This window comes from Chrysochloris asiatica, unplaced genomic scaffold, assembly GCF_000296735.1.
Source record: "Chrysochloris asiatica unplaced genomic scaffold, ChrAsi1.0 scaffold00034, whole genome shotgun sequence".
In the NCBI taxonomy this organism is placed as follows: domain Eukaryota; kingdom Metazoa; phylum Chordata; class Mammalia; order Afrosoricida; family Chrysochloridae; genus Chrysochloris; species Chrysochloris asiatica.
Genome location: NW_006408552.1, coordinates 15,020,033 through 15,046,901, shown reverse-complemented (window position 1 = coordinate 15,046,901; position 26,869 = coordinate 15,020,033). Strand labels below are relative to the sequence as shown.

At 52.4% G+C, this 26,869-nt stretch overlaps 1 protein-coding gene across 1 annotated transcript in view; it reads right to left on the bottom strand.

Annotated features, from left to right (window-relative positions):
- The window catches only part of TNRC18 (trinucleotide repeat containing 18), a 125,661-nt gene that overhangs the window by 49,550 nt on the left and 49,242 nt on the right, over positions 1–26,869 (bottom strand). The window contains 9 exon segments of the mRNA XM_006859776.1: positions 3,341–4,327; positions 6,079–6,502; positions 7,386–7,576; positions 8,056–8,202; positions 8,678–8,883; positions 9,304–9,406; positions 21,294–22,958; positions 23,275–23,457; positions 26,132–26,287. Coding sequence (XP_006859838.1) covers positions 3,341–4,327; positions 6,079–6,502; positions 7,386–7,576; positions 8,056–8,202; positions 8,678–8,883; positions 9,304–9,406; positions 21,294–22,958; positions 23,275–23,457; positions 26,132–26,287 — 4,062 coding nt within the window.

Sequence of the window (26,869 nt, the reverse complement as noted above, 5' to 3'; positions counted from 1 at the left end):
CATCTTTCTCCCATGGTGACTGGTGGGTTAGAATCGTCAATCATTTGGTTAGCAGCCAGGCACTTTCACCATGGTACTACCAGGAATCCTCCATAAATATTAACCCCAAATCCAAACCACTGCCATCAAGCAAGTGGGATGGAACTTTTCCTCAAAGATGCCAGTCTCAGACATGCTATGGGGCAGTTCTACTCTGTCACATGGGCTGTCAGTTGAAAATGGACTCAACAGCATCCAGTAGCATCCTGAGAGCTACCCTAAGGAAAAGCAGAGCTCTGGAATAACATTTTCCTTCAAAAATAATCATCACTACCCGGATGTAGACCTGGTTGGCCAGCAGTGTGCCAAGTCCAGAGAACTCTTGGACCCAGAGTCAGCGACATAGCCACAGAGGACTAGAGTGGAGAGTGAAGCATCCAGCTGATAAGAAGAGAGGGCATATGCATAAGAACACTCACTTACAGATAATACCCACTTGACCTGGCTTCAATGGCTGGATGATCAGAGCTCAACCAGAAGTAAAAAGAAGAGAAAAAAACAAATAAATAAGTATTCTCATACAATTTGATGAACTTGACCTACACCTATGGAAGAGCTCTTCACAGTGAGGATCATTCCCACCTCCTCTGCACACGGAGAGGACAGGGATGGGCAACTTGGAACATTGACTACCCAGAATAGGGGGGCTACAGAGGCAAGAAGTGACTGGCTTACAAGCTTTCAAGATGGAACCCAGATCCAGAAGGCATGGAGCAAAAGGTAGAATCTCCACTGAGTGGTATTCATTCTGCCTACTCGGGGCTGATGAAAGGAGATGCGGATAAGTCTCTTGTGATACAACAGCAAATAATTGTTATCAGGACTGATTTTTTAAGGACTGGAAATGTAAAGGTAGACGTTTTGGGGCAAAGGGAGGGGAGTGATTAATCTTGCAGTCTAGGAATGGAGGTCCCTGGGACCACCAAAGGAGAAAAGCAGAAAACGGAACCCTACCCAGAGAAGCAGTGATGCCAGAGATGGAGGCAGAGACAATGATGTGGAGAGATGGAGCAGCTGGGGACTTTGGACCTGGAGAGGGAAAGGGGCTGTGTGCTGACGACCAGGGGGCAGGCTTGTGGGGTATACCCTTTGGTTGATGGATGATGCATGGAAGGGATTGTAACCTAGCAAGGAAACAATATACGACAGGATCAGTGTGAAGCTAATGTCCTCCCATGTAAACTATCACATAATTCACAATAAAGTATTTTTTAAAAAAATCATGACTGTATTTGCAAAACAACAATATGGAAGGAAAAAAACAGGTCTGACCATTGTGGGTGGGTTGGGTACTCAGAGGCGGGGCTCCTCGCAACAGAGCCAAACTGGGCGGCAGTCCTAAAAACCCACAGCTTTAAAAAATGTCTCATAAAGAAGATAGTGCTGAGTTTCAAAACATCCAAATGTATCGGGGATGGAAAAAAATGGGAAACAAACAAACACAACAACACAAGCATACTTAATATTACTGAGCTGTGTGCATAAGAAGTGTTAAAATGACAGCGTTTTGTTATATACGTATTTTTTTTTAACCACAAAAAATAACTAGTAATATAATATACTTAGTCAAGAAAACAGGTTCCAAACACTGTATACAATACCCTTAATACAATTTTAATTTTAGATGTAAGGAGGATGGATGTGCACATGTAGGAAAAGAAGTATACCAAAATATTTAGAAAGGGCATCATCAGTTCTTCAACAGGGCTGCCTGGGCCCCTCTGTGCTGAGTGAAATAGTGGCTCTCCCTTCTGCTGAGGAACCCCATCTTCTTTTTTTTGTGTGTGGTAAAATACCTATCACAACGCTTGCCATTTTAACCATTTGCAAATGTACAATTCAGTGACCATGTTGTTAAGTGCCACCAAGTCAGTTCCAACTTACAGTGACCCTGTATAGGGTTTCCAAGAAGCAGGTGGTTGGTGGGTTTGAACCACTGATCTTGCAGTTAGCAGTCCAGTGCTTATCCTACAGTGCCATACCAGGACTCAGTGACATTGTTGCGGTTGTTAAGTGTCGTTGAGTCAGTTCCGACCCATAGCAACCCTGTATAGGGTTTTCCAAGGAGCGGCTGGTGAGCTTGAACCACCAACCTTGCGGTTCAAAGCGATTTAGCAATCCAGAGAGAGCATTAACCCACAGCACCACACCAGTGACATTCCCACCATCTATTCCCCAACACTTTTTCATCATCCCAAACAGAAACTCAGGAACTCTTAAGTGATAATTCCCCATCCCTCATTCCACCAGCCCCTGGCAAACACTAATCTACTTTCTATCCCTAGACATGTCACATAAGTGGGTTCATAAAGCAGTTGTCCTTTGTGTTGGGCTTATTTCACACAGCAAGTCGGTTCAGCTTTTGTCTTTATGACTAATATTACATTGCAGGGATGGATGGACCAGGGCTTGTGAATCCACTCATCAGCTAACAGACACTTGGATTGTTGTCAACCTTTTGTTGACTGTGAACCATGCTACCAACGACCACTGGTGTGTAAGTTTCTGTTCGTGCCTATTTTCAATGCTTTTGAATATCCCTAGAAGTGGAACTGTAGGATAAGCTAACTACAAGGTTGGCAGTTCAAACCTACCAGCCACTTCTTGGAAACCATACAGGGTCGCTATGAGTCGAAGCACTTAACAACAACAAACAACAGGAGTGGAACTGCTGGATGATAAGGTGGCTCCCTATAATAAGTACTGGACTGTGGCCTGTCAGCAGTTTAAGCCCACCAGCTGTTCCATGAGAGATTTAAAGCCTCAGAAACGCTATGAGTCGGAACCACCTTGACAGGACTTAGCACCAAGGTACCTCACATTTAAGGACCCTGAATTGGATGAAGAGAGGTGGCACACACACACTAGCCAATGGTGGAGTTTGGTCTGCCTACTCCATCTTTCTGGCCTTGAGTTTGCTTCTGTAAAAGGCATCAACCAAATCAACCAATGAGAGCACATCTCAGCGTTTCTGACAGTCACCAGGAAAGACAGGGTGTCCTGAGAGAGCGAGAAAGACCACTGAGCTGACTCGTCTACCCCACTGGCATGGGAGAAGCTAATGGTGACACCTTCACCCCACTACTAGGAGAATGAGTCTGCCTTGAATGAGGAGGCCAACAGACCAAAAAGTGGAACAGAGAGAGATGAGGAGTGTGAAGTAAGAGAAATTCCTGATGATTTAGATTGAGCACCTGTATCCAGCCAGACCTGAAACCCACAACACGATTACCGCTGGATTTTGGTGCCACAAGTTGATGTGTTCCCTCACCTTTTTCTAAGTTACTTTAAGCACACTCACCTCCCACCTCCTGGTTCCTCTTCTCTAATTCCAGCTCTGCGATCTCACTCAGCAGTGTGATACCTTGAAGGAAGCTTTGCCCCAGGACGAAGTTCTGGGCTGCCTCTAGCTTCTCCAGGGCCTGGGGTCCAGTGTCTGGGGATGGCAGGGGCCTGGCCTGGGGCAGCTCTGCTGCTGCCACCAGAGCGTTCATGCCGGCCAGAGGGTCCTCCAGGCTGGGCAGGAACTGCCCGGAGCCCGCCTCATCCAGGTAGCAGATGCTGCTGGGCACAGGCTCGGCCTCCGGGGCCTCCAGACCCAGGCCCTCCCCTTCCCCAGCAGGCAGGTCACAGTCGGCCAATTCCAGGCTGGGTCGAGCTTCACTGGGAGTCGCCAGGGCCAGGCCTTCCTCAGGCACTGCCTGCCCTATGGGTATGTCGACGGGCACCTCTACTGGCTCCTCCTTGGCTTCCACTAGTGTCTCGGGCGTCAGCTGACCCCCCAGGTCTGGGTTAGCCAAGCAGGGTTCTGTCCGGCCCGGCGATTCAACCGGTGCTTCAGGTCCCTCTGCAAAGTCCGGACACTCGGAGGGCTCCGCACACCCTTGCGCCCCAGCACTCAGTGCCTGGGCCTCCAGCAGGCCAGCCCCGCTGCCAAGCACGGGGCTGGGAGCCGGTAGGACCTCAGTTGTTGACAGTGCCAGCGGTGACCCCAGTGGGGGTACCTCCGAGGGGCTCCCATCCAGGTCCTCCACCTCTGCCTTCACCTCCCGCTCCACCAGCGTCTCTTCCTCTGGGGGTCCCCGTAGTGGCTCGGGGATCTTGGAGGGGGACAGGCGGATGGGCTTGTCTTCTGGAGAGAGCGTGAGGCGCTCTGGCCCATCAGCCGGGAGTGGCACGTCAGGAGCCAGGCCATCGGCGTCGGCAGCTGCTGTGGGCTGCAGTAGGAATGGATAGGGCCTTCCATAGTGGGGCGGCAGGGCTTGAAATGGGTACCTGGGTGGGATATCTGCCAATGAGACAAAGAGTCAGCATGCAGCTGGCCAAATTCAAGAGCCCTCCCACCACCATGCCCCATCAGCTTGACCAGTGTGAGGTCTCGTCCAATCGGGTGTCTGAGAGGCCCAAGGGCCACAGAGGAAAAAACAGCTGCCATCTTGTCTAGTCTCCAAGGACTTAGAAGTCTTAGAAAGGGCAGGCCTTCCTTCTCATTCCTCTCCCACCCCCCACCCTCCTAGGAACCCAGATCCAGCCACACCTGAAACCATATGCTCAATAAAAATCTACAAAGACCCAAGAGCCTCCCGTTCCCCAAGGACCCCAGCCAATTAAAGCAGACTTGGAGTATATGGGTATCTGAGCATCATGAGGAAGCTCTGTCTGACCGCCCACCTGCCCACCCCCGACCTTTTTCATTCAGGCTCCACCTCAGTCAGGAGGCGGGAGTGTGTTCAGCATGTCCCCTGTGATTTTCCTGCCCCAGCCATGCCAGGCAACTTTAGGTGCTCGACTGAATCCAAATGAAGGTTGAGAGGAAGGAAGTACCCCAAGTCAGTAGTGCTATACTCAGAACTAGCCATCAGCATCTCATGGACTCTCCCCAAGAGAGGGTGAGCCACTGGCCCAAGCACGTACAGCATCATGGTGGCAGAACCTGAATTTGAACCCAAGTCTGTCCACATGCAAGTATATGCACTTGTTAAGTGTCTTCAAGTCAATTCCGACTCATAGCAACCCTGTAAGGACACAACAGAACTGCTCCCTTGGGTTTCTTAGATTGTAAATCTTTAAAGGAGCCTCCTCGTTCTTCCTCTGAGCAGCTGGTGGATTCAAACCATTGACTTGGCCGTGCGATGTTTAACCCACAATGCCACCAGAGATCCTTCTAATAGCCACCAGGAAGGAGAAACATAAGCTCTGTCCCCATCAGAGTCATCAGCCTGCCAAGTCCCTGGACATGGAACACAGGCGAGGGAGTATGTGTGTGCCCAAGAGAGACATCTTCATGCTAATACAACCAATGACAATTCAGCAACTACAATGTGCTCGGCAGAGTCCCTGGTTAATGCACATATAAGATGATAATCGAAAGGCTGGTGGCTCATGTTTATCCAGAGGCACCTCAGAAGAAAGGGCTGGCTACTCCTGAAAACTAGCCATGGGAAACCCTCCAGAGCACACATGGGGGGTGGGAGGGGGGGCACCATGAGCCAGGACTGACTCAACAGTAACTGAATATCGGTCAAGTCTTTCTTGGGTCTTACTTTAAGGTTGAAGGAGCTCTGCTGGCACTAGGTTAGTCATTGGGCTGCTAATCTCAAGATCAACAGTTCAAACCCACAAGCCACTCCTCAGGAGAAAGACAAAGCTGTCTGTCCCATAAAGATAGAGGGTTGCTGTGAATCAGAACCGACTCAGTAGCAGTGGATTTGATTTGGTTTAGGACACGTTAAAGTACATTAAGGTTTAAAGTTCAAAACAAGACGTCCTGAGCAGGTCTTAATATTACGCCCATTTGTCCTAACACCACCACTGAGGAAGTGATGTGAAGGAAAAGATTCTCGTCAGCTTGGTTGGAGCACTTGGATCCAGCCATAGATAAAATCAGGAGCTGGAGGGAGAGATCTGGCTGTACTCATGATTTGTTCTAGTGCCTAACCCAGGCCTGGTGCATGTGATCAACAGAGACAAAATGTATGAATCAGCAGCAGCCAGGAGTCCAGGAGGATGCAGATCCTAGGAGGGGCCAGCACTGCTCACCTGAGAACAAGGCCTGGAAGGGGCTAGGGGCTTCCTTCTCCAGCTCCAAGTCCTTCTTCTCCACAACGTTCTCGGGTGCCTCCTCCTTGCGGGTGATGCCCGGGGCGGGTGGTGGGGAGGCGGGCGGCGGGCTGCTGGGATGGGAGCTGGGAGTAGCAGGGTAGGCATAGCTAGGTGGCTTGGATACATCCTCCAGCTTCTGGATGACCTTGGCCTTCAGGGCAGCCACAGGAGACGCACGGGGGGACAGGGGCTGCGGTGGGCTCATGTTCTTACTGTAGGCACCCGCAGGGCCTGGGGGCTTCCGAGGCAGCAGCCCAGGGCCCGCGGTGGTCAGATTAGCCTTGCCTGCGGCCTCCAGGCTCCGTCTACCCACTTTCTCCTCCATCTCCACACGGTGCTCCTGGGCCTTTAGCCGCTCCTGCTGGGGAGGGGACCAGCATACAGGGTCATTGAGACAGAAGCCATGGGTGCCACCTGTCCTGAGGCCCTGTTTGTTCCCTGAGGAAAAGCTCAGGCAGGGTCTGGGGTCTGGGCCACCCAGCCTACCCAGGCTAACACAGACATTCCAAGTAAACGTGTAACAAGCACAGAGTTCTACCCAGAACCCCAGAAGACTGAACTGGGGGTGGGGACCAGAGTGGGGCAGATCTGGGGAGGCAGGGGGACCTAAGTGCCTTCCAGGGACTCCACCTGGAGCCTGAAGTCCAGCTGCAAGGATCCTATGGTGAAGCACCACCCCCTTCCAGACACCTGCAGGTGTCAGAACCTTGGGGATACCCACTCCCTGCTACCCCACTTTCTCTGTATTAGCTACTACAAGGAGCTCTCAGAACTCCTCAGGAGTTAGCTGTGAGGAAGGAGAACAATGAGGCCAGGCTCCATTGGGCTCAATGGGGGCTATCAGTCCTCTGTAGGGGTACAGGGGACCACCAGAGAACTCTTCAAACACAGAAAGATTAAGCCACTTATCTAAGGATGCCTATCCCTGCAGAGCTAAGATTCCCACCCAGGGCAAGTAGTCCCAAGCACATCCTTCCCACCTTTCGGATGCAGGCCAACCAGGCCAGGCAGTCCAGCCAGGCCCTCCTGAACCCCGACAGTGTACAAGGCTGCCTCTCCTGCTAATGATGTCTACCCAGCCAGGTTTTCCATGGTTTCTACTCAGGTGCCACCTCCTCCAGGAAGTCCTCCCTGACTGCCCCTCTCCCACACAGTCTAGAACTGTTTGGAGGTGTTGACTGCTCCTCCTCACCATGGATGCGGGTGCAGTCCCAGGAGGAAGGGGTCAGCCCCACTCCACTCACCACCAGCTGGGCGCTCCTCTGCAACTCCAGGGCCTGGGCTGCCTGCTGCTGTAGATACAGGAACTCCTGCTGTCGTAGGAAGTGCTGCTGGGAGAACAGCTGTAGCTGCTGGGCGTGGTGCAGGGGGCTGCGGCCCGGCGGGTACAGGGCAGGCCAGAGTGGGGGCCCGGCGGCCCGCTCCATCAGCTCCGCTGTGGGGAGACAGGCTATAAGGCTGCAGTGACATCCATGCCACCACCCAGGGACCAGAAGCCCTGTCCGTGTCCACAGCCCAGGGGGAGCTGAGGCTATCAGACATATGTGCTGGTGGGGACCCTTCTTAGGATCAGTAGGGGGCCTGTCCTGGGGTTGATGTTGTCTTAGGATCAATAAAGGGCCTGTCACTGGACTGATGGGGGCCTGTCCTGGGGCCAACAGGAACCTGGACTCAGCTCTCCAGCCCCCAGTCTCCAAACTCTCCCACCATATCCAAGAGTCTGCAATTAGACCACTCAGGGGAGGGAGGCCTCCCTCCACGGTCACTCTGGGCTCTTCTCAAATGGGTTTTTGGGTAAGATGTCATCTCAGTGGCTTTCAAACACGTGCAACATCAAACATTCTCCCCAAATCCAGGTTTGCCCCCCACCCCTCCCCACCACAGACCCTGCCCACCATCCCAATGCCCACTCACCAAAATGAGGCAGGTGATCACTGGGAATGACCACCAGCTGGCCTGACTGGGGGTCTCTGACAAACTGGTAGGCTGAAGGTAGAGAGCCCCCCAGGCCAGGGGGGAAGGCGGGCGCCATGCCCTGGTGAAGAGAGGGGGGCCCCAAGCCTAGGAAAGATATCAGGCTGTTGGTGCTGGGGGACCCACTGTCTTCCAGGTCATCTTTGCCCTGTCCCCCATAGTCCCAGGGCCCCATCCAAGAAACCAGGACAGGTTGCTGGCTGCAAACAGCCCCTCAGAATACAGCACTGGACCCCACACCAAGCTGGTCCCAGAATTAGCCTCTTGGGCCAGACAAGAGCACTAAAGCATGGCGGGCGAAGGTAAACCAGAGATGGGGTACCCAGCTCCACATTCAGCCCTCCCACTCCATCCCTGAACCACCCCCAGGCTGTACTCACACCCCATCCTCCTCCAACAGGGAGGTGAGGGTCCCCAAGTCCAGCCAGCCAACCTCCCACCCACCACAGAAGTACTCTCTGCTCCCCACTTATTATAGGGGCACCCAGTCCCACCCCATAACCTCCTGAACCCACCCACACTCACCAGAGGAGTGCCTGGTCCCACACCTGCCCTCACTCACCGTACGGGTGCCCAGCGAGCCACATGGACGTGCTGCCCGAACGAGGCAGCCAGGGGTGCGTGGCCAGGTGGGCTGCGGGGTCGGCAGACCAGCGGCCAGAGCCAGGCAGTGCGGGGCCCCCAGTGACCATGAGGTTGGGGTTTAGACCATTGGCCGCACAGCTGGTGGGGTGTAGGCGGGCCAGGTCTGCCAGTTCCTTGCTTTCTCTGGAAGGGGCACAGAGACATCAGCCACCAACTGGCCACCTGGCCCCAAGGAATGGTTGGGGACAGTGGGCTGTGGCCCCAAGGACCAGATGCAGGAGGGGTCCAGGCCTCCTCCTGCCCCAAGGCCTGGTCTCCTATGCCCAATGTCCCTACCTGCTCCAGCACAGATTCACTCCACCTCCCCCACAGGCAGTCAGGGGTGTAGGGCAGCCAGGTTCCCCTGGAAAGAAGGGTGTGGACAAGCCACCTGGCAGGGACCTCATCCACTGGCCGCTGAGGCCTTGGCCACATGGACGTGGAGTACAGTGACTGGTCTGAGCTCTTCTTTCAACTGTCAGGATAACCCCATACTCATGAGGGTGCTGAGGCTCAGAGCAGAAGGAAGGGTCCACAGGGCAGGCCCCCTCTTGCAAGCCTCACCTGAGCAGCTTCTCCTGGTCCCGGTCCAGCCGTCCGTCCAGCAGCCGCTCCTCCCGGTGCCGGCCACGCTCCTCCGCACAGCCCTCCTCAGCTCGCCCATGCCCTGAACAGGGAAGCCAACACGGGGTCAGCATCCCCAACAACTCCAGGTACCCGTCCCTCCTGCTGGCCTTTCCCCTCAGCTGCCTGCCCCCACCGTCCTCAGAGACCCTACCCTGTGCAGCTCTGAAATGTCATCCTCCACCAAAGTCACCTGCCAGCAGCCCTTGGCCCTCCAAACTCAGCCCAGTGTCCCATGCACCAGAGAACATGCTCTACCACCCTGCAGACAGGCCCATCTCTAATTGGACAGGTAACTGTGGCTGGTGAGCAAACCCCTGTTTTTGTTGGATTCTAACTCATGGCAACCCCACGGTGACAGGGCAGAACCTCCCTATAGGGTTTCCCAGGCTGTCGTCTTCACAGAAGCAGACTGCCAGGTATTCCTACCGAGAAGCTGCTGAGTGGGTTCGAACCATCAATGTTTTGCTGAGCAGCCACGAAATGAACTGTTTTCATCACCAGGGCTCCTTCATTACTATTAAGTGCCATGGAATCAGTTCTGACTCATAGTATAGGGTTTCCTTGTCCTACAGCACCACATCAGGAATCCTATTAAACCTTGTTGTGTACCATCAAGTCAGCTCTGACTCATAGCGACTCGGTATAGAGTTTCCAAAGCTTCATTTTCCTCCAGATTAAACCCCTATATATCACTATTAAACAAAATCTGCAAAGTACATAATAACAAACTGCAAAGCCCAGTTTGAATCTCAGCTAGTATTTTAAGGACAGGATGGTGGGTTCTAGGGGTAGGGTTTGGGAGATGGGGTAAAGGCAAAGCCACAACCCCGAAACGTAATGACATTCAGAATGATAAAAAGACAGACCTGTCTGGGGATCATCCACTCAAGACAGAATAGATTACACGTGGCAACTAGAAATCACAATCAAAGAGTCAAACCCAAGGACTAATGGGTCACATAACCTCAGTGTCCAGGACTCTGAACCCAGAAGATTGAGATAGTGTCCCACTACCAATACCAAAGGCTTTGAGAGGGATCTCATTAGAAGGTTCTGGATAAAGTGGAAGAAAATTGTAAAACAAAAGGCAAAATCATAAAAAAAAAAGAGCAGGTTTACTGGTCTGATAAGAGACTGGTGAACCCCTCAAGACTATGACTCTCAGTCACTTTCAGGCCTAGAACTGAACTCACCCCCAGGGCTCAACTTTCAGCCAAACAATAGACAGGCCTACCGGGTGAACAGCACACTCCTTAGAACAACCAATCACACGATATCAAAAGGGCAATGTTTGTCCAGGGATAGAGCGCAGAAGTCAGGACAGGAAACGGGAAACCCAGCGAGGAAGTGGGAAGAGTGCTGTTGCATTGTGGGGTTGCAATCAACATCATGAATCAAAACGTTTATGGTATAATGGAAACTCTGTACACTGCCACCAAATCACAACCAAACAGTTTCAAAACATAAATAAAGCCAAAGTACACTCTCCGCATGTGGGGGCGAGGTCAACACACCCCAAACAAGAGGTATCACCAGCTTGCGGATCCCTGCATGACCCTGAGCTAGACATGGAACCCCCACACATCTCCTCTCAATGCTGTGGTAACCCTGTGCCTAGAATGCAGAAGAAACAGGTTACTTCCAATGTGGATGGTCTAGCCCCACCACACACACAAGCAAAGAAGGTGGATCCCCAAATCCCAATCTGGTTAATGACGGAGGAGGGACAGGGAGTGAATGAGAGGGAGGGAGGAGTGTTTTACCATCACTCTTCCTCATCATGTCACAGGCACCAGCCCCGCCCTGGCCCCTGATGCCCACAGCAGCGGCAGCTCTAGATCAGGCAAGGGCGGAATGGCAGCAGGAGCCACACAGACCTGCAGGAGTGCCCTGTTCCCGGAGTTACTCTACACAGCAGCGTAACCAGGAACTCAGTGCTAGCCAAGATGACTCCTCGCCTCCCTCCCCACCACCTGTCACACAGACTTAGTTGTTCAACGGCCAAACTTCTGTAAGGAGATCGCCAGGTCTTTCTTCTGAGGCCACTGGATGGACTAGACTCTACGGCCTTTCAGTGAACCAATGAACACATTCAGCATTTGCTCTACCCTGAATGGGCACTCTGCATCTCTTCCAGCTTGAAGCCTCTGTCCCCTGTCCCCTTCCCATGGCTGGCGGAAGTAGCAGATCCTCAGGGGTCTGAAGGCTGAAAAGCAATACTTCCCCCAGAGAGTCATAGTTAGCAGGGCACCTGATTGTTGGCTCAAGTCCATCCAGCCGTACCTCGGAAGAAAGGCCTGGTGATTCACTCCTGAAATTTCAGCCCTTGAACACACCTCCCTGAGTAGCACAGTTAGATTCAGTGCTGCCTCACAGTGAGTCCTGAGCAGACTTGCCTTGCAGTCTGGTCACATTGCCTTCCAGTCTGGTCCCCAGGACTGAAAGGGGACTTGCTCATGGAGAAACTGAGGCCCTGGCAGGAATGAGCATAGTGGACCATCCAAGGGTCCAAAATAACTACTTGGGAATCTCAGGATGTGGGCTCAGTCCCATGCTCAGAAGGAGAGGGCTCCCTAGGCTCAAACCCCACAGAAAGGCTGTCTTCATGTCCACAGGGTCACCTCTAGGCAGTGTTCCGAAAGCCCCTATTTTCACCAGGTGGAACCTCCCTTGGCTCTCCTGAACAACAACCCATCACGGCTTCAGGGCTTCCCTTCCCAGGGGACCAGAGACCTGTCTGCATGTGGCTGTTACCCCAAGGTCACTAGGCCTCTCCCCCAAATTCTATCTGTCTCCTGAAGCAACTGTGCCACCCTCTATCACCCCACTCTTGGGGGGGGGGTGTGTGTGCTATGGCTCTACCCTCAGCATTTTGTACCTCTCTGTCCCCTGTTGACACTCATCCCTCCCTTCAGAGACCATGGCCCCTTCTCCAGGGTGCCCCAACCCCTCTCCCCTGTTCTCTGCACTCATGCCACACCCCCAGCTAGACCCCCTTCCCTGGTCCATTCACCTCCTCTTCTGGGAGCCCCTCCCTGACCACCTCTCGTCTCTTAGGCTCCCTCACAGCACTGGCCACAGTACAGAGGCCATGTCTGTCCTGTTTGTGGCTGCCTAAGCCCTCTCCCCACACAGTGCCTGCCACCAAGGTTCGGGGAGGGGACAAACACAAGTGAACAGAACAAACGAATGAATGAATGATGGATTCTCATGGGAATCTAGATGAAAAATGAGCCATGAGAGAGAGAACAGTAAGTGCAAAGGGCCTAGGGCAGGAGCAGGCACACCCAGGAGACTGTCGGAGCTGGAAAATCCAGAGAGGGTCCATTCAGCACAAGATCATAGAAGGGGGTGACTAGGGAGGGTCATAGGGTCTTGTTGGGGCTGAAAGGGAACATGGATCAATGTTTATTCAAGGAAAGCAGAGAGCGATGGCAGTTCTGAGCAGGGGTGTGACAAGAACTGAGCCCTCTGACCATGGTGACTGAGGAACCATCTCGTTTCTGGGATAAGTTCCCAGCTAGGCCAGTGTTGTGGACTGAATGGTATCCTTCACCACCCAGGCCAAAATAGTATCTGTGGATGTGATCCCATTAGGAGACAGAGTTCTCTTTCCTAGGTCCAAGAGGCTGGGTCGTAAACCACTCATTTCTGAGAGAAAAGCCGATTCTGCACAGAAGCAAAGAGACACACATTCAAGACGAACACTATAGAAAAGTAGTGGGGGTCAGCCATGAACCCCGAGAATGGCCAGCTAGAGACGCTGAGATTTGGACCTTTCCCCAGAGTCAACAAAGGGGCAGAGAAAGCTTTGCTCTAGAGCCGGCACCCTAAATTCTGACTTCTAGTCTTCTAAACAAAGATCCCTGGTAACACCGTGAGTTGCGCATTGGGCTGCTAACTGCAAGGTCAGCAGTCCTAATGTACCAGCCACTCAAGGGAGAAAGATGAGGCTTTCTGCTCCTATAAAGATTTATAGCATAGGAAATCCTGTACCCAGTAGGAACGGACTGCATTGCACACAACCACCACCAGCCTTCTAAACAAATTCCTGTTTATTAAGGTCACACCTGCTTGTGGCTTTTCTATTCTAGTAGCACTAGGTCCCCCTAAGGCCGTCCTCATGGAACCCCAGCCTGGTGGGAGACCCAGTTCCTCTGGGAGGTATCTGTATAGGGCAGAGGAGTGGGACCCCTGATTCCAGAGACACATGCTTGGACCCCGGTTATCCTGCACCCACTCAGGGTTCCGTGGCCGACAATGCCCCCCACACCCGACATGCCTTCACTCATTCCATTGTCACTACCCAGGAGGCCCACTGCTCATACCCAGCTTCCAAATGGGGAAACTGAGGCACATCTGCTCAGGCCCCAATACTAACAAAGCAGGTACCATACTGGCTGGGGTGTCTCCTTGACTGCTGGGGACCCCCACTGTGAGCAAAGTCCCAGAACGGGCTCTGGGGACACACAGGCCCTTTCTAACTGTCAATATCTGTCTATAGCACATCCCAGCAGCCCCGCCTCACTCAGCTCCTCCCCTCGAGGGGGGCGTCCCCAGTGCAAGCCACCACTATCCTCTGGGTGACAAGTGACCTGGCCATGTGTCACAGATTCTACATCCTAGCTGTGAAGTGTGAGGCTTAGGCTGAGGTCTGGTTGCTATAGCAACCTCATCCTAAGTATCTTGCCCAATACATACTCTCTAGAGGTCTGAGGCAGCAGTCAGGTGGCCCACTCCTCCCAATGCCTCTGTACAGCATCAGCCCCTACAACAACCCCTCCAGATCTCCCCCACCCCCATATCTGGTCCCTAACTTGCCTCCACCACAGAGGGGATGGGCAAAGACAAAAGGAGGGAGAGACAGATCCTAGTTTGGAGGTTCAATTCAATTCTGTCTTTATATCTGCGTGACCTTGGCAAGTCAGTTGGCCTCTGTGTGATCAGTTTCCCCATCTGTCAAGCTAGAATGACAGTTCCCACAAGGCAGGACTGTGAGGGATATGATGGTCAGTCTGGTCACAACAAAGCTGTCAAGGTGATGCCTGTACACAGGATTGCAGCTACCTGGTGTCAGGTGTTATTACAGGTGAGCTTGTAAGACACAGGAACACCAATGGCTGGGACTCACATGTCCCACCCCAGGGCCACGATCCCACTGAAGCCAGACACAAACTCTGCAGGCATCCATTTGGACATCACTCCAGAAGGATGACACGGGGCTCACACATCGCCAGTGTCCAAAGACTCTAATGTCCTCTAGGCAAGCCCAGGAAATAAAGGGTTAGTCATTAAGCACCTACTATGTGCCTGCCAGCCAACCTGACATCATCATGCTAGTGAGGGGCCCTGGTTATGGCCAAATAGTGATGGTAGAAACCATCACATGCTCAGCCACTAACTGCAAGATTGGAGGCTTGAGTTCACCCTGAGGTGCTGCAGAAGAAAGGACTGGTGATCTCGCTCTGGAAACATCAGGCCATTGAAAACCCTGTGGAATACACGTCTACTCTAACATACGCAGGGCATCATGAGTCAGAATTGACTTGATGGTAAGTGGTTTCAAAGGTGGAAATTCAGAGACAGAGAGCTTGTGCCTCTAACTCAAAGTCATACCACTAGCAAGGGCAAGGGTGAAGCCAGGATTTGAACTCATGACCAAGGCAAAGGCGTCCCCTTGAAAAGGAAGACCATTTGACCTAATTTCGATGGCTTCAAGATCACAACTCCATTAGAAGATTTAAAAAAAAAATTTATAAAGGAAACAAAAGTGTAAATTGCTACAATTTGATGAACTTGACCTATACTAATGAATGTGGTTGGTGGTGGCGGTTATGTGCTGTGGAGTCGGTTCAGACTCATAGCGACCCTGTACAGGGTTTCCAAAGCTGTAAATCCTTACGGGAGCAGAAACCTCATCTTTCTCCTGTAGAACAGATGGTAGTTTCGAACTGCCAACTTTAAGGTTCGCAGCCCAATTCGTAACCACTACGCTACCAAAACTCCTTATACTTATGGATATAGTAGCTCAAGATACCAACTGAGAGGGAAGAAGTCTTCATCCTACACCCTCTGTAATGCAATGGTGATAAGGGATGGGCAATTTAGACATTGGCTACCTAAAATGAGGGGGCTATAAAGGCACGAAATGGATGGCTTACAAGTTTTCAAGAAGAAGAAGTTTAGTTTCAGAGTGTGCAGGGGAAGGCAGAATCCCCACTGAATGGTTTTCATTTTGTCTAAACAGGTCTGGTGAAAGGAGATGGGGATAACATTCTTATGATTCAACAAGTGAGTAGTTGTTATCATGACTAACTGCGATTCTCACAACAGTAAAGGTAGGAGTTTTGTAACCAAAATGAGGGAGTAGTTAATCTTACAGTCCAGGAAGAGAGGACCCCAGAACCATCAGGGGAGAAAAGCATGAGCAGAATGTGGGACCCTACCCAGAGACGCAACGACACCAGAAACGGAGGCAGAGATGAGGACATGAAGAGAGAGCAGCTGAAGACTCTAGACTCATGGAAAGTGAAAGACTGTGTGCTGGCGACCAGGAGACAGGATTGCAGAATGTGCCCTTTGGTTGTTAATAATTATACATTCCTGAGTGTTTTGGTGTACAACACCCCTCCGAAAAGAAAAAACAAAACAGAACAGAGGGAATAGAAGCAAATACTGTTGAATGACGATGCACGGAGGGGACTGTAATCATTGCAATGCAACAAGGAGTGTAAAACCGATGCTCTCCCATGTAAATTATCACTCAATTCATAATAAAAACTCACCAAAAAAAAAAAAAAGGAAGGAAGACACTTGGACACCAGAATTCACTGAAGCACTGTTGACAACAGCCAGGAGGTACAGACAACCCGAATGTCCCTCAACAGATGAATGGACAAACACAACGTGGGCTGTCCACACAATGAAATATTATTCTGCTATAAAACACAATGAAGTTCTGAGGCACATTCCAATACGAATAAAACTTGAAAGCAGGATGCTCAGTGAAATAAGATAGACACCAAAGGACAAAGATTGTTGGGTCCCACTTAGGGGAAATGTCCAGACTAGACAAATAAAGACAGAGGCTCAGGGAGGTGGAATGTGAAGTTACTACATAAAGGTTACTGAGTTTCTATTTGGGCGGATGAAAACCATTAGAAATAGGGACTGCTGGTTCATCATCTGTGACAATAAATAATGTCACTGAATTATACACTTAAGAATGGTTATACCGACCAATGTTATTATAAATATTTTACCACAGGGTAAGACAGGGGAAGAGAGACCCCTGGACAACCACCCACTGGGTTGAGGGCAATCCCTCAACACACGCAGAGGCGGTGAAGGGCGCCTAACATCTCAGCTCACTGCAGATCGTTCAGTAAGGGGGCTGGAGCCACCACTTTCTCACAGGATTTTTTCCCTTCTATTTCGAAACTACCAGCTGCTCCGCGGGAGAAAGATGAGGCTTTCTACTCCTGTAAAGATTTACACCCTCGGAAACCCTGTACAGGGTCACTATGGGTCGGAACCTACTCGATGGCACTTAACATTTAAAGGTGAAAGAATCCAGCCAGCTACTTCCCTACTTCTCAACTGTCAGCACCAACAGAGAAGAACAAAAAAAGAAAACCACGGCCATCGAGTTGATTGTGATTCAAAGTGACCCTCTAGGATAGATAGAAATGCTCCACGGGGGTTTCTGAGGTTGTCAATCTTTTCAGGAGCAGGCTGACACATCTTTCTCCCACGCTGCCTAACCCACTGAGCCACCCTGAATATCTCATCCCAAACCTATCCATCACGCTCTCTCCCTCTCTTTCTAACACGACACATAAGCATGAACTCATATCCCCAAAGACAGAGGGTGGACCCTGGGGGTCATGCATTCCCAACAGCAGGGCCACAATGCATCCCCAATACATGTCAATGCAACTATGAATGTGGGGCCAGAAACGGGAACCCCAAGAGAAAACCACTACTCCAGACCTTCCAAGCTAGTAGGAGAGATGAGCCGCCCCCAAAGCCAAGGGCTGGTACGACTCTTTCAATCCTAGTGTAAGGAGACCCTCGTGTGAGCGCCGGGGTCCTGCACAGAGAAATGGACTCTCGTTCGGTAGTTCAACAAACACTTACTAAGCCTCCTTCCCTCTGATCCACCTATGGGGGACCAAGAGACCTTGTCTCTCAGCTGCGAAGCCAAAGATCTGAAGGCTGCTCCCAGGCAGCAGGGACACCCAGAGCTCACTGGGGAGTGTCTGTGTGGCTCCTAAGAGACCAGGAAGACTAGGCATTGAAGAAGAATGGGACATCGATCAGCAGCTCAAGTAAAGTGCATATCAGGGGATTGTCAAGCACTAGGTGGATAAGAAATGCCACAAGTGGAGATGACCCAGTCCCTGGAGCGTGCCTCCAGGGTTGGGGCAGCAGTGGGCAGTGAGTTGTGAGCAGAGGACCAGAGCGACATTAGAAAGGCCCTGGGTGGCATCAGGGAGCAGTAGGGAGTGCTTTGGATGTCTCACTGGGCTTACTGGGAAGAGGGGACTGAAGGTCCATGGGGCAGTTGTGATAGGATACAGGAGTGACCATTCACCAAGGACCAAGTTCGGTAGTCAGCTTGGGTGGACACTGGAAGGGCCAGACCAAGGGACGGATGGGGACCCAGGTGATATGTATCTGGTGACATCTATGCAATTTATAAGAGGTAAGAGCTGCATCCAGACGGGGTCCAGGATGGCCCAGGCTTAATGGTCAGAGAATTCAGTAGGGAGGCTGGGCACAAGAGAAGAAAACAGAGAGACTGCTGAGACATCCCCTAAGCACAAAGAATCCAAGACTCATCCTTCTACAGCCAGCACCCCAAATCTGCCCATTGTATCCCACAGCCAACTGAACACAACCTGAGCAGAGAGGCAGGTCTCAGTCCCCCAAACACAAAACCAACAGAAGTTTCCCAATTCCAACAAAAATACCAGGAGGGGCCCAATAACTCAAGTGCCAGGGAGAGATAAACCAAAGCCAACCAAAGCTAAGTCCATTGGACTGCTTCCCAGAGGATGGAGGTTTGAAGCCACCAGCTGCTCTATGGAAGAAAGATTCCGTTTCTGTAGATTTACAGTCCTGGAACCCCTTCGCGGCAGTTCTACTCTGTCCTACAGGGTCATTCTGAATGTGAATCAGATGACCGCAGTGGGGTTTAATAATTCAACAAATGCATCTACCTAATGAATAACCGTTGGTTTGTTTTTCAAAGAATAATCTTCAAACCATTCAGAGGGATCTGAACTCAGACACAGCTAAGCACTGAAATTGCTAATGACTGAATGAGCCTGCCTAGGTGCTGTGCATCAATGCCCACAGAGTGCTGTATTGCTGGTTTTAGGCGCCACCAAACTTTAGCTGTCACCCCCAATCATGGTGATCCACAGGATTTTCACTGACTTATTTTCAGAAGTAGATCGCCAGGCATTTCCTCCTAGTCTATCTTTGGAAGCACAGCTGAAACCATTTCAGCATCACAGCAACTTGCAAGCCTCCACGGATGGACCGGTGGTGGGTAAGCATGAGATGCATTGGTAGGGAATTGAACCAGGGGTTCCGCATGGAAGGTACGATTCTACCATTGAATTCTACATCGAATAAAAACCGAACAAAAAATAATTTAACAAATACCGGAACTTCTGTTTATCTCCCTCATAAGCTCAAACATGAACTCACTCACTAATCAAGCATCTATTACATACCAGGTTGTTGTTGTTAAGTGCCGTCGAGTCTATTCCGACTCATAGTGACCCTGTATAGGGTTTCCGAGGAGCAGCTGGATATATACCAGGTAGTTGCTCTGCGGGACAAAGATGAGGCGTTCTGCTCCTATAAAGATGAACAGCCTTGGAAACCCTGTGCAGGGTCATTATGAGTCGGAAACCAACTCCATGGCACATAACAACAACAAAGGGGCTCAAAATGTAACAATTGTGAGGATGGTACAGGACCAGGGTCTCGTTCTGTTGTGTACTCAATGGCACCTAACAAGAATAAAAGGACACTGAAGATGTCATAGATTATGTACTGGGTTGCTAACCACAAGGTCAGCAGTTCGAATTCACCAATCACTCCAAGGGAAAAAAGATGAGACTTTGTGCTCCCATAAAGATTTACAGCCTCGGAACCCTATACAGGGTCACTCTGGGTCAGAACCGACTCCAAGAAGCGGTTGGTGAGCTTCAATTGCAGACCCTGCAGTTCAAACCAACTTTATAATCCAGCACATTAACCCACAGAGCCACACCAGGACTACATATATTTAATAATCTGGTGCTAACAGTGTTTCACTGCTATTCATAAGGTTTTCAGTGACTAACTATTCGGAAGTAGTCCGTCTCGCCTTCTTCCCAGTCTGTCTTCATCTGGAAGCTCAGCTGAAACCATCATGGGAGACCCTACCGGCATTTAAAATAACCATGGCGTAGCTTCCAGAATCACAGCAACACAAACGCCACCATAGTACAACATGGCTAGACTTCGTCTCTCATACTTCGGACACAGTGTCAGGAGGGAACAGTCCCTGGAGAAGGACATCATGTTTGGTAAAACGGAGGGTAGGAGAAAAAGAGGACGACCCTAAATAATACGGACTGGCACAGTGGCAGCAGGAATGGGCTCAAAGGTAGCAATGATTGTAAGGTTGGCACAGGATGAGGCAGTGTTTCGTTCTGTTAGTCATAGGGTCGCTATGAGTCGGTACTGACTTGATGGCACCTAACAACAGACAGACAGACAGACAGACAGATATAGTTCCCTCCTTCAAGGATTTGAAAACCTCAAGTTTAATGCTGCTTTATTACCTAGTAACCTATTCTTAGTAAATGACTCCAAGTACCATAAAAGCATAATGCACAAAAATATTCAAGGCAACATTATAAAGACAAAACATCAGAGAAGGGAAAATCAAAATGTCCACCAGGGGGAATGGTTACCTCAAGGATGGAACATGCTCCCAACAGACTAGCAAAGTCAAAGGTTATGAAAAAAATGAGACTTTTTTTAAAGCTGGCAATAATGAGGGAGAAAACCCCACACAACAGAAGTGAAAACCACAGGCCAAAATAGTACAAAATGCACTCTAGGGGCTATTTGGTACAGGAAAACAAGTTCCAGGAAAGATAGAACAGTGTTCAGGGTGTTAGGAAAATACAATGTTCCTTTTCGCTTCTTCCTCCTTCTCTGTATTTATATCTACATTTTCTATGGGCAAATGGAAAAAGTCATAAACTTAAAATAGTAGGGGCAGCCCACAGTGGGACAGAGGACAAATGGATTGGGAAAACAGAACAGAAAGAGTCATGGGAGGGGTGTGAAGGGACCATAAAAAGGTAGAAATTGACAGCAAGAAGGAAGACTGGATAGTGCCTGGTTACCACTACTGAGCATGTTGAAAAAGGGTCTATAAAGATCAAGAGGGGGGAAATTACAGGACATAATTTCAAATTCTCATGGAATCCAAACTTTCTAAAGCCAGCTGGATGAACCCCCAAAACTACTGCTGAAATCTTTAAACCTTAAACTAAAAATATCCCCTAGACTCTTCATCAAACAATTGTGTTGCTTAATTAGTAAAGAATGCCTGCCTTGAGCATTGTGCTCTTTCAAGATCTATCTATGTTGGATCAAATTGGCAACAGCAAATGGAGAGAAGATAGAGGAAACTTAGTGGACAGTGAGTTTATGTTAATGCGGGAAGAACAATTTGGAAAAGGAGGCGCAGAAAGGTTATACAGCTTGAAAAAGGTCAATGTCAGTGAGCTGTGCACATAGAAATCATTGAACTGCTTTGTTAAGAGTATGCTCTAACTGTGTATATTCCCAATAACAAAATACTAATTTTATAAAAGCAAAGGGGAGAAGAGGGTGGAGCCAGATCCTACCTTTGACGTTGTTCAGGGATAGAGACCGCTCCTGGTCCCCAAGACCGGGTCCTAGTCGGCCACTCCCTCCACTGTCCTTCTGTCGGGCCACAGCCACTGCGATGCCAACAGGCGGGTGTCGCACCTCTGCCTCACCCTGTGTGCCTGAGCCCTCTCGTCCAAAGGCCTTGGCACTCTCGGGCCTCTCAGGGTCCCGCTTCAGTTGCCGCCCGCTGCCCGCTGAGGAACCTCCGGAGTGCTGCTGGAGGCGGCCCTGAGCGCGTGGGGCTCCACCGGTGGTTGGGGCTGGTTCAGGTTTCATGGTACCCAGGCCTCCAAATGGGCTCTTCTTGCCGCAGCCGCCTGGGCGGACGGCCACGGCCTCACGAGGGAAGCTGCCGCTATATTTGATGAGGCTCTGCATGGCTGAAGCCTCACCGGGTCCGTGGGCCACTGGATGCAGGTCAGCTCCAGGTCTCCCGCAGGTCCCAGAGCGGGGCATCGTGCCCCCAGGGTCCAGGTATGCCTTCTTGGAGGCAGCGGCCACAGCGGCCTCCTCTTCAGCACGGCTGGCCTGGTGGTGCTGCGCGGCCAGCACGGCCATCTGCGTGGTGGCAAAGTGGCCCAGCTCGAAGGGTTTCCACTTGTGCTCAGGGGCGCCGGACGGAGGTGGTCGCCCAGGTTCCAGGCCAAAGAGTTTGGCGGCCTGCTGAGCGGCGCTGGCGGGGACCCGGGGCGCACGCTCGCAGGCCCGTGGCTCGGCCTCAGGTTTGGGCAGCTCCTTGGTGGGGAGGTAGGCCCGTAGGTCCGGAGAAGCGCGTGTACGTCCCGGTGGGGCCTCGGTGGGTGGAGGCCGCTTCAGCGAGCGGATCACCGAGTTCTTTTCGCGTAGCACCTCGGGTCGCTCGGCGAGTGGTGGCCGCGGAGACCCGGGAGGTGGCTGCAGGACCCCGGGCCGGGCGGCCTCGCGCTCCCGGGCCCGTGCATCGCGCGCCTGGGACGCTATTTGGATGGGCCCTGGGCGCTCGTCGCAGGCCTCCACGGAAGGCACGAAGGTGGGCGCCACTACGCGGTGCTCCCGGCCTGGCTCCCGCGCCGCTGGGAAGATGGTGTAGACGCCTGCGAGCCCGGGCTGGGGAGGCGGCGCCGAGAAGGCCCCGGTGGCGGTGGGGGTCGCGGGCGGGCCTTTGCCGGGAGGGAGCGGCGAGGGACAAGGGCAAGAACCGGGCAGCAGGGCTTCGGCGCGCCGCAGTCGCGAGCCCTCGTCCTGGCGCACCGCCTCCTTGGTACACAGGTCCCCCGCTCCGTTGCACAGGCCGGGCTGTAGCGCGCCCTTGCTCTTGGCCTCGGCGTGGGCCCGTGGTGGCCCGGGTTCCGCCAAGAAAGGCGACAGGCGCTCGGCAAGGCGTGGGGGCCCGCGGTCCTGCCGGCCGTCGGCCCGGGTCTCTTGGGTGAGGTCCACGACGCTGCGTGGCCCTGAGGCCACTGCCTCCTCTCGGGCCCGGGGGTCCTTCTTGCCAAACAGCGGAGGCGGCTCCCCGCCACGGCCTGCCCGCTCCTTGGTGGCCCCTTCCCGCGATGAGCCTTTGTTTGGAGCTCCCGAGGAGGCGCTGCCTGGGGTCCTGGAGGAGGATGTGTGGGAGTGCAGGGCGCCCGGCGCCCCGGGGGTAGACAGATAAAAACCGTCTGTGGAAAAGAGCACAGTGTGAGGTGAGTCCAGGGTAGAAAGGGATGGTGCCCTAGATCCCCAGGTTGCTGACCAGAGAGGTTAAGCAAGAGGGACTCAAACAGCTCAGCCCCAGAGAGTGCAGGCTTAGCCATCTGTGACTTTCTGAACCTTAGTTTACCCATTAGTAAAAGGGGAAGAGGCCTAGGGTTGTTTCCACAACTGGGCACTAGAAAGCACCAGAATGTCTGGGGGGAGGGTCTTATAAAAAAAAAAAAAGACCTGGGGTGCTGCTTGAAATAACAGCTGGTTGGGGACCCCAGAGAATCCCTTAGCCCCCACCATCACTCTATCCCCAGCCCCCACAAATGCATCCAATCCTGTCCCCCTGACCTTTCTGGGTATCGAAAATGCTGGGCTGGCCCAGCTGGCTGAGAAGTGGGCTCCCGCTGCTGGGGGGCTCCAGGTGGTTCAGGTGGAGGTAGGATGGGTACAACCCACTGGGCAGGTGGGAAAAACCTGTAAGAGAGAAGAGAAAACAAGGTGGACCCCCTTATGCCTCCCAGGAAACACTTCTTTCCAGTCCTTTCGATTCCTTAGAAACAAACTATTTGAGTTTCAGCCTCCAGGAGGAGGGAAAGTCAGCAACCAGAAGTCTAAGCCTCCCTCTAGCAGCACCCCACTTGGGGTCTAAAATTCCTCAGGAAGAGATTTCAGACAACCCCTCAAGCTATACTCTGAGCTTGTCAACTGCTTTACCCTCATGATTCTCATTTAAACCTCAAAGTGATCTTACTATCCCCATCTTACAGATGAGAAAACCAAAGCTCTGAAAGGCCAGCTTGCCCACGGTTGCACAGCAGGGAAGTTTGGTTTTGAATCGAGGCCATCAGATCTTAAAAGTCCGGCTGCATGGTTCTATGGGCCCCTTTCTCTGCTGTTATGATGGACAGGCCCCATGCCCTTTCTAAACCTTAGTCAACTCAGTATCTCCCCCTGCCAGCTTTCCCCAGCAGGAATTCCCCTAACTGCAGTGGTTAAAGCTGCTACCCTCAGGTCATAGTTCAAACCCACCAGCCTCTCCACGAGAGTAAAGAATTCAGCCTTGGAAACCCCATGAGGCATTCTACTCTTACTCTGTCCTACTGGATCTCAATGGCAGTGGTCTGGTTTTTGGTTTTAACCCTATCCCTAACCCAGAGGGCTGACCTCAGAGAAAGAAGAGAAGCATCAGAGGGACCCAGAGGCTGCTCCTGAAGGACTGGAAGCATGAACCGAGAGACCTAGCAGGCCCGCTGGGTACTAGGGGAGGGTCCTGCCGCTCTGCCAGGGCCTTGGGTCTTAAAAGGGCCATTGAGGAGACACTTTAAGGGTCTTAGATCTCTCAAGCTCCCAAGCCACTCTCTGTGAAGCCAGGGGACAAAGGACCTATCCCTGTCACTCTGAATATCAGGCCTCCTCCCCTATGTTGTTGTTGTGAAGTGCCGTCGAGTCGGTTCCGACCCATAGCGAACCTGTATAGGGTTTCCGAGGAGCAGCTGGTGAGCTTGAACTGCCAACCTTGCAGTTCAAACGGCTTTGCGGTCCAGTGTATTAACCCACAGCGCCACACCAGGCCTCCTCCCATAGGCCCCTTAAATAACAACACTGATAGAACCCTAGCGCACTGAGGACCACCTAACCTCATTGTCAGCCTCCAGCCTCTGCTTTCTTCTCCATAAAATGGGAAGCACAAGGCCTATGCCTCAGGCATGTTCACAAGGACTCGAAGAGGCACATGTGGCGATGTATGATGAGCTTTGACTTGTGCAGAAGATAACCCACCCTCCGGGATGCAGGAACAGCTTTCTGCCTGGGCTGGTAAAGGGAGCTGTGGACCAGGACCCAGGCTGGAAGGCCTTCCTGCCATCATTCCACGTGAACCCCAGTAGAGGCAGGGGGCACCCTCATTCTTGGATTCAGATGCCATCCCCAAGTGGCCTGGGAGGAACAGTCTCAGGGGTCACACCTGTACAATAGGTACGAACACTTCTTATGGAACTGGCCGTGTGACTGGAGTACCTGCTTCTCCCTGGACTGTACGTGAACTACCATGGCCCCGCCCCTCAGGATTTAACAGGGAGCTCTCAGGACAGACACTACACTTAGAACTCACAAAGACCTAGAAAAGACCCTGAGACAGGGTAAGTACAACCTCCAGGCCTCAGGAGCACCCAGTCGTGGGACTGTGCTAAGGGTTAGAATCTAATACCCACCAGAGCGAAGGTGAGGGAATAAATAGCCTGTGGTCTCCCCCAACCAGTCCCTGCACTGACACAGAAAACAAGAGGCTCCGCGACAGTGGGCAAGAAGCCAGGCCAGCAGACCCCTCTCAGCCAGTCATCATTGCAGAAATGCACCCTGGGGACCTGCCGGGAGCCAGCAGTGAACAGTAAGAATCTAACTCTACCCCCACCGAGGCTCACACTGGTCGGGGGTCAGACATCTCGAGTCATCAGATACAGCCAACGTCATACAAGAAAAGGGGCTTGGGGAGTTCCCAGAGGAGGGGACATTTGAGTAAAGTCCTGAGGGGTGAACAAGAGACAACCAGGTTGGGGACAGATGAGGGCTGTTAGCAGAAGCAATGGAGTCCTGGTGTGGTGCTGTGGGCTAATACGCTGGACTGTAAGGCCGGCTTGAACTGCAAGGTTGGCGGTTCAAGCTCACCAGGTGCTCCTTGGAAACATTATGCAGGGTCACTATTGAGTGGGAACGGACTAGACAGCCCTTAACAGCAGCAGCAAAAGGACCAGCACGTGCAAAGGCCCTGTGATAAAAGAAATGCACTGATGAGTGCTGGTGGTGCTATAGGCTAAGCGCTGGGCTTGTAACCACAGATCATCAGTTCAGAGCCAGCAGCTGCTCCAAGGCAGAAAGATGTGGCTATTTGCTCTCATAAAGATATACAGTCTCAAAAACCCTAAGGAACTAGAAGTTCTACTCTGCCCTAGAGGGGTGCTGTGAATAGGAATCCACTGGAGCACAGTGAGGAGGCCAGCACAGCTACAGCTCTGGTGAACCTGGAGCAGAGAGGGTGGGCGGCTAGGGCTGGGCCCAGTAGCCACATGGGGAGGAGCCGGTACAAGGTGACCGGGAGGGGTGTGGGGACAGTGGCCCAGCCCTCGGCCCTCCCACCTGGCCCACTCCTTACCTTCATGGGCATGGGCGGCCCACAGCTGCACCATGGGCAGGTTGCTGGGGGTGGGGGAGCGGAAGGAGAGGTCAGAGGGCAGGGGTACCGGGCTGCCATGGGCTGAGGCCGAGGGCCCCATCCCGCCGGCCACAAAGCTGCCCAGGAAGGCCTCGCCTGTGAAGAGAAGGGGGCGCCTGTCAGGCAGCCACTGCCATGGCCCACCACCCTGAGACCCCCATGTCTCCCACCACAGGGAGGCCAAAGAAACTTCCCCCGGCCCGGCAACAGACCTGGGGCCACTCTGCCAGACTCAGGGCTTGACACAGCCCAGGTTGAACCCCGGACGACCAGAGGAAGCCACAGAGCAGACCCACCCCCGTGCACCCAGCAAGCTTAGCAGTTCCACAGTCACACCAGAGAGGGGATCTTCCCAGTTTGCCAAAGTTCTGTGGGGTCAAGGACCTCCAGGAGCCAGAGACAGGGCATGCCTGCTCATCCCGCCAGTGAGTGGGGACCCACAACCAGAGGTGTCAATGAATGTACAAGAGCAATGAGCATGACAAGGAGGAAGACATCTGCTGCTTAGAATGACAACCAACTTGGGCCTGAGTGGAGACCATACCCCACCCACCATGCCTACTCCCCACCCAGGGTGCCTGCCTGACTCCCACCCCACTTCATCATGCCACACCCCTCAGTCCCTCAGTCCCCAGGCTGCCAGATGGGGGTTCCGATCTGAAGCCCCAAATGATGCCC